This window comes from Drosophila arizonae, chromosome 3 (genome assembly GCF_054131065.1).
Source record: "Drosophila arizonae isolate 15081-1271.41 chromosome 3, UAZ_ARI_1.0, whole genome shotgun sequence".
NCBI lineage: Eukaryota > Metazoa > Arthropoda > Insecta > Diptera > Drosophilidae > Drosophila > Drosophila arizonae.
In genome coordinates this window covers 6,538,152-6,546,376 of record NC_142923.1, presented here as the reverse complement: position 1 = coordinate 6,546,376, position 8,225 = coordinate 6,538,152, and the positions used below count along the sequence as shown (strand labels likewise).

At 43.0% G+C, this 8,225-nt stretch overlaps 1 protein-coding gene across 1 annotated transcript; it reads right to left on the bottom strand.

Moving 5' to 3' along the window:
- Positions 1-2,359: 2,359 nt before the first annotated feature.
- LOC108611881 (damage-control phosphatase 1) lies at positions 2,360-7,154 on the bottom strand. Its single transcript, XM_018004708.2, has one exon. The coding sequence runs from the start codon at positions 7,017-7,019 to the stop codon at positions 5,637-5,639; it is 1,383 nt and encodes a 460-aa protein (XP_017860197.1). The 5' UTR covers positions 7,020-7,154; the 3' UTR covers positions 2,360-5,636.
- Positions 7,155-8,225: the final 1,071 nt, after the last annotated feature.

The following is an 8,225-nucleotide window of genomic DNA, read 5'->3' as shown; positions in this document are numbered from 1 at the left end:
GGTGCCACAAACTGGTTGCTCAGCGATGGCCAAACGGCGATCGGCCGGCTGCCTCTCAGTCCGTCTCTCCGTCCGTCTGCGCTGACCAGGCTGTGCAGGCTGCCTAGGTTAGAGTTGGGTCTGGCTCTGGCTCTGGCTCTGGCTGTGGCTCTGGCTCTAACTCGAGCTGCGTGGTACACACCCGCATCGTGGCAGCGCTAGCTGGCGCAGTTTAAAACCAGATTAGCGCCCAAGTCGATGGCTAATTTTTGTGGTCTTTTGGCTCGTTGGCCGGTGGCCGGGGCGTTGGGTTTTAAGCAAATTTGAATTTGAATTTTAGCGGGTGATAGTCGTTTGAACATACATATCTACTACTAGTTGCTATTGCTGTTCCTATTATTGTTGCTGTTGCTGTGAATCGCCGGCCACTTGGTCAGTTGGCGAATGCATTTTTTTTTTTCCTCTCTTTATTTTTTTTTTGGCTGTTGTTCCACAATCGTTGCGCTGTCCAGTTGACAGTGCCATTCGCCCGTGCCCAGCCTCAGCTTCAGCCTCAGCTTTTGAGTGCCTGTTCGAGTCTCAGTTTTGGTGTCTCGGTGAAATATAGAATGACATGGAGCCATGCTTATGGTTACGTGTGCACACATCGAGTAGCCACTAAAGCTGATTACGAAACGCTGACCTTTTCGCCAGTTGCTCCGCTGGCTCCACTTGTCAGAGCCTTTGGCGGCATTTTTCGTTTTGCTGTTGCATTTGCTTTGGCGAAAGGTTTATGTCAACTGTCGATTGAGCTCCTCTAGCTGCTAGCTACTCTGCCGCTGATTGTGCTCCCAGTTGTTTCCATTTAATTTGAACATAATTTAGGCACAACTTGTGCCTTTGATAGCCCAAGTGCTGACTGCGAACACACATCGAACTTTCCAGCCACTCATCGAGTCGAGTGTCCCAAGCAAAGCTGCACCGTTGTATCGTGAAATTCACATTGCATTTGGCAAAATATTTACTCAAACAATATTTGGACATGAGTGCGAATCGTGACTCAAAATTGGGCTTCGCTTTACTCATCCAATATTATAAATAGGGCCTTTTTTTATTTATTAAATAAATTCTATATTTTTCGAACTTAACATATTCATAAGATTAGCTAGCTATATTTGGGTGTTCATGGTCATCTTTCTTATATATGTTTAAATAAATTATTTTTTTTTGTTCGATTATATTAAATGGACAGTTGTGCACAGTTGGGTTCCTAGGCCTTATACATTTTAGTGATATATTCAATACTAGCTGGCCCGGCAAACGTTGCATTGCCCTCTATATTATTTCTAGGTAATAAATTGTTGAAAGCTATGTTGTTCAGGCTGGGATACACTGATAAATTTATTAATCGGATTTTCATTCAAGCACCTTGTTGTAAACGACATTCTTCGTTTTTTGGTCGGGTGCAAGAACAAATAATGCGGATCGTTTGCCAACACGTGAGCATGCCACGTACAATTGACCATGAGAAAAACACGCATTTTCTAGATTGAGGCCACAAATAGTCAAAGATTGGCCCTGTGACTTGTTGATCGTCATGGCGAAGGCAAGACGAAGCGGGAATTGAATTCGTTTAAATTCAAAGGGCATATCTGTTGAGCTCATCGGAATCCTAGGAATAAGAACTTCCTCATCTTTAAATTTTCCTTTGAGTATCAACGCGTGAATCACATTGCTCATCAGTTTTCTTATCACCAAACGCGTTCCATTGCACAGTTTTGGTTGGTTTAAATTTCTAAGCATGCAAATCATGGAGAATTGCTCTTTTCATAGCTGTGTTCATTTCTTGACGCCGGTCAAGTTGTTCTTCCATATTGCCCATGAAGTATATTTGCAAGAATTTTTGCTGTGCATCTTCAATAGGTTGCAATGATCCAATGCGATGGCAAATCTGGCCTTGAATCTTTAAATTCAAAGCCATAGTTATAGTTATATTTACAAACACTATTTACAGAAATCTAACAAACTACATTATTCAAAATTTTTTTTTGGCAGTCATAGAAAATAAAATTTTTAACGTAAATTACCTTAAATATCCGTCTCCAATATTTTCCGCCCCAAATTATGTCATTTGGAAACAGGCATTGTATTTTTGAGTGTTCGCTAGAAAATGTCGTGATTCTAGTGTTTCGCCATAAAGCAGGGAACGCAATGGCTATGGTGACCGCTAATGGCAATGTCACTTTACCACTAAGGCAGCACAAACCGGGCGTTTCACCAGCAAACTTCAATGCGCCACAATGCTAGCAAACAACGTCCATTGGACCAATGCAAACTAAACGATTCAAGCTGTAATCAATGGTGCAATCATATCGAATCGCTGCTCGATTCAAATCAATCCTTGAACCATTTCTTATTGCCATTTCACGGGCTGCCTCTCTTTGAGAAGCACGAATTAAGGCCCTTCTTCCCTGGGTACTAACGCGGAGCCTTTCTCGGGCGATTTCTCGCTCTTCGTCAGATAATTGACTCGCGCTATTCCGTTGCCTAATTGCATTATGGGTCCGCCGGGAAAGATTAGATCTTCTAGGACGCGGCATTTTTATTAATAGTAATACTGCCCTCGCACAAAACCATATAAAACAATCGAGAAATATAAATATAAATAATTTACACAAATTTATGTTTGAGACAAACAAATACCTGAACTTTCGAGATATTTAGCTTTTGTAAAAGTCCAAAAATACAATTTTTAATAATTAACTTTTTTTTTTTAATTTCGAATTTTGAATTTTGAATTTTTTATTTATTTTTGATTGTTAGGTTTTAATCTTTTGATTTTTTTTTAATTTTTGCAGATTTTTGATTTGAAATATTTATAAAGTTTAAAAGTCCGAAAATATAAAAAGCCAAAAATACACTTTTTAATAATTACCTTTTTTTTTTTTAATTTCGAATTTTTAATTTTTTATTTATTTTTTGAACAGTCAGGTTTTAATCTTTTGATTTTTTGCAGATTTTTGATTTGAAATATTTTTCCTTTTGATTTGAAATTTTTTTTTTTTTTTTTTTTTTTTTTTTTTTTTTTTTTTTTTTTTTGAATAGTCAGGTCTGCTCGAGGTCAGGAGACCGTAGACTGACTGACTACATTTGTTTATTTACTTCTACACTATTGTCAAAACTGTCACTGTTACCAAGCCTACTGGGTATAAAAAAAATTTGAACATTTGGGGAAAAAACCGCGTTTTTCAAGTATTCGGCAAATTTTTTCAGTATTTTTAAGACCCTATACTAAACTCGTTGCGGAGACAAATCCAACAAATCAAAAACCATGAAAATTGGTTCAGCCCAAATCAAGTTATAAGCAGTCTTCACTTTTACACAACTTTCTTTTATATATATAGATTTTGAATAGAGTTTAAGACGAATATACTTTCTTATAATTTTTTATTTTTGCTGAGATATAAAAGTATGTAAAGATTTAATAAAATTGTAGTGGAGAGTAAATATTAAAATCTCTCTTAACTCTCTTCATGAATTCCAAAGAGATTAATAATATGCCCACATTATCTATCTATTCTAAACTCTTGATTCAATTCCATTTGCTACTCTTGGTATTTATGTGCTCCAAAGTCACTTGAATCGTTTACCCATCCACCAAGCATTGGCTTCAAGTCACTTCTATGCCTTGCCCAGCTCTGGCAGCATGTTCGCATGAGTCACTCAGTCGATGCATTTGGTTTGCCCCAATAATTATTGAATATTTAAAAGCAAACATTGCGGGCACTTGTAGTGCGTTGGCATCCGGTCGACCATTTTGGGGTGCAATGTGACTCAAGCGAGTTTTATTGATAGCCCGCTGTGTGAGTATGCTCGCACCTTGCGAGCAGCCAAATAAAACATTGAGCTTGGGGAACTGCAACAGCGATAGCGATGGTAATAGCTTCATCCCGTGCAATTTGAAAGCAAAACAAAGCTAAACTAGAGTCGATTGTGATTGAATCCTGTTTTGCCAGCTGGTTTAAGAGCGCATACCTGCGCGCCTAAAGCTGTTGAATGGGTGGTGGAAATCGCAGCTATAATCATCACCTGGCCGAGGCAGCAACCCTCCCGTTGCCGACATCAGACAAAAGCACCAGCAACAGCCGCAGCCAGAGCAACCTGGCGGCTGCGAACTGGTGAACCGGTGAATGGGACGGGTACACCAGTTAACCGTAAGGTAGCCGGGTGCGATTTTCAAGGGCGCATTCGCACTGGGAAGCGAGCGACACACCAACCCCACACCACCCCACCCCAAGCCAAACACACAACCAAATCCAAGTGGACAGCAGCCAGTTGCTTTGATTGTAGGGAAGGAAGCAAAGGCTTTTGCTTTCATTGCTTGATTTCAGTTTTGATTTGCAGCTGCGCAGTAGCTGAAACTTTCGGGGTGGATTTTTCGGTGGGAAAATATTTGCGTGGCCCGTTTCCAAGCGTGTTCCACTGCCATTTCGTTTCACACAACATTAGGGGAATGTGCGAACTGTACCCGAGAGTCGATGTGTGCATTGGAATTTCTCGATCCAACTGCGCTGCGGCCCCATGTGGATTTCGCAATTTTGGCAGCTTAATAGTTGTGGGAATGCTCACTTAATATTCCAATTTCAATTTTAATTTCAATTTATATGATTTTCTTTGGCCATTGTGCGCTGCTCATTTGAGAGGGTTTCCTGGGCAAAAGTGCAATCAACTAAAAGACTTTGATTTGAAGTCATTTGCGATAAAGATTTGATACTACTTTGTAATGGTTTCGTGTTACTGAGAAATCACTGAGAACAAAGACAGAGAACACCTACGGCTACGGCTCTATTGAACTGAATATCTGGGAAATGGAGTGCTGCACTTTTTGAATGAACTGACCAGCCAAGCGATATTAATATTGCATGGGAACCAAACATAAATCAAGACTTTTGCTTAAATACAATAAAATTGAAACTATTTGAGTTTCCTTAAGACACAATGCATTTGAAAATACGCAATGAAGCGGAAAATTTAGTTAAGTCAAAACATAATGATATTAATACATAGATTTATCGTATACCTTATTCAATAACTTAATTTTCTATCTGTACAAATCTCTGAATTACAAAATTTGATGCATAAATGCATCTAAGAAAAAAATCGCCGCTTTAAAAATAGTTCTTTGCAGAAATGAAAGCCATTCCACTTGAATGTATCTCAACAACATCCGATAAACACGCTTTGACCACTACTCGACCATCTCCACGGCGCCACATGTTGATTTTCACAACTTTCCATTTCCAATGCCAATTGCTTATCCGGAAGGAGTCGCAGCGCCGGCAGCCTCTCGCATACAAATGGCGGCGCATGTGCGCCACATCAATAAAACCAACAGCATTAGTCACTCGCCAATTGGCCAATTGGCCTATGGGCCGCTGGTCAGGCGCTGGCTGGAGAAATGCAGGTGGCAGCCACGCAGAGCTGAAGGCGGTGCAGACTCGCTCGGTGGGCGTAACGATGCAGTTTGATTTGGGCAAAGTGCGCTGACAAATTTGGGCTCATTTATTAGGAGCACTGTGAGTTTTCTTCGCTGGCAGCGTAATGCAAATTAAGACATCGGATTCCCTCTCACCAGCTGCTACTGAGCAATCGGAGCACAGGCAAATCGACTATTTGCATCATATGATCTTGCTGTGCAGCGAGCACAAAGAAAGCTGAGCCTCGCACTTGCATTTGAGGCTATCCGTGTACTGGATAACGCCATAGTAGCCAGATATCATCCAGGTGGGATCGGTCCTCATCAAGTGATCGGCAGTACCCTCGGGCAGGCCGCAGATCACCTCGCACTTGACATTGCGCATGGCGCACATATTGGTTGGCCGAAAGCCGCGCAGGCACGTGATGAACTCCTCCGTGGAGTCCCAGATGTAGTCGCCGAGCAGCTTGCGATAGTTGAGATCTCCCTTGAAGATCGCCAGCTGGGCCTGCGAGAGCATCCTGTACAATTCGAAATTCGAGTCGACCATGACGAAATAGGATTGTGGTCCCGTCCAGAAATGCGAAATGGGTGCTATGACGATGCGCTCACTCTCCATCAGAGACTCCAGTTTCTTGCCCAGCAAGGAGACATGCTCCTCCTTGCTATCCTTCAAGTATTTGATGGTCCATTCAATGTCGTGTTTCATTACGTCCGATATGTACCAGGGTATGGCCTTGACATGCATCCGCACCTGAGTCGCCAGCTCCTGGTCCACTAAGTACTCGATGAACAGCAGGTCCGTAAATAGCTCGAATCCCCCGTTGTCGCAGATGTAGTCGACAATGATGTGCTCGCCCTTGGCCTTCAGCAAGCAGTCCCAGACCATCTGGCTCTCGTCCACCAACACCCGACGATCCAGATCGGCCACTTGGGCAAGGACATCGATGTTGCTGTGATCCTGGGGCGATTCGAAAATGAATGAAGATAGCTGAATCTCAAAATGATTGCTCCACAAGTTGATGCGCATCAGGCGGCTAAAGGACTTGAAGTCCTTCATTAGCCCGCGTGTGGCCAGGGTGAGGCAGCTTATTGCTTTATTACTGACTATGAGATCCTCCTGCTTGAGGTCCTGAAAGTAATCAAAGTCTTTCAGGCACTTGCTATTCTCGAAGAACGAACTGATGCGCCTATACAGATAGCACTCGGAGTGCAGCCAGCTCGCCCGAAAGAACGATCGCTTGGGGCGTGGCAGCTCGCTGATAAAGGCATTCCACTCGGCCTTGTCCGGCTCATTGCCATGGAACAGCTGAAAGTTGCGATCACGCAGCAGTTCCCTCTTTAATCGCTCTATCGATTCAATTATAATGTGAAAGTCCTTATCGACCTCACTGCCATGGATCTGTTGCAGTCGCGCCTTATTCGAGAAGAGCGTCATGATGATCTGCGACATTATACCCGGCATTCGCGTCTGCAGGGCTATGTAGGCGAAGCTCTGCTTAAACCGCCCCGATAGCAGCGAATGGCGCGGAGTTGTCACGTCCAGTAAATCCGCACCCATGCTTGATGAAAAACTCGGCGTCATTTCACTACAGGTTGTGCATTGGAGGTTGCGTGAAATCTACTTGAATTTTGGAGGCCGAAAAACTAACAAAATTATACAAATACTCTTCGATGAAGCTGCTGACAATAATGACAAATTGATCAAAACTAACTTCCAAGATGAATTCAATTCGATACGAGTAACTGGAATCTTCGGTCCATCAACCATACTAAAGTGTGTGATCAATAATGGATCCATTAGCGCCGACAACTGTGGGAAAGATCTTCTTAATCGGGATTCGCTTTCGTTTCCTTCCGTTGCCCAGGCTGCCTAAAGGTAATTTGCATAATTCTCAAATTCCTCGGATAACACTTGCGTGTCGTCGGCCATCCGTCGGCATCCGGTTAAACAGAATCATAACACGCCAAAAAGGGTTCAAGGAAGTGGATCATCGCATTGCATTTGCTCGGTAAGACGACTATGATGATGTTCCGATTGTCATTTGCATGCGTTTACCATAATTGTCACATGCTCTGCTGCGATGGGAAACTAGAAATTGGTATCGAGGTGCTGCGATGTGCCCCGGCTAATGCTTATGTAAATGGGGCAAGGTGTGCACTTCCTCTAGCAACCCCTGCGCGAGAGCTCAGCCAAATGGATTTGTATTTTGTATTTTTATGAAATGCGGATGACGCAAGTGTTCATTGTGGATTTGGCGAGAGAGGAGTCCGTACCGTACCGCACTGATATGATTTTATGTTCTTTAACCATGATACACACACACAAACACACACGCAGACACGCATTTACCCCCTGCCCCTCTGGCATTGGCTGCGCAGACATTGCTGCGTCAAAACATAAAGTTGCGCCTTTAGCTCTGAGCTCATTAGCTGTGCACCTTAGACGCTTCCACAACGCCGTCCAGGTGTTCCATAGAAATCGAAAACTTCCCCCCCGTGACATACCAGTTGCGGCTCGCAGTTCTTCTGCCGATGGTGCCTTGCTATCTAACTATCTGCTACTTCCTCGAGCACTTTCAAGGTGTTGCATTTGCGCTTCGGCTCAACTTCAGGTCTGACTCGTTACTTTTTGGACACAAGGGAGGCAAGGAGGGCGAAGGCTGTTTGTTTGTTCTATCAATGTGTGCGTCATATTCTCAATGGCTCAACCTTGTGAAATAGAACAGCAGCAGCTGCGCAATTTTTGTGGCAAGTTTTGGCATGTGCTCTCACAATGCGTAATAAAAAG

Coding starts and splice junctions, on each gene's coding strand:
- LOC108611881 (XM_018004708.2), bottom strand. CDS start 7,019: ATGACGCCGAGTTTTTCATCAAGCATGGGTGCGGATTTACTGGACGTG.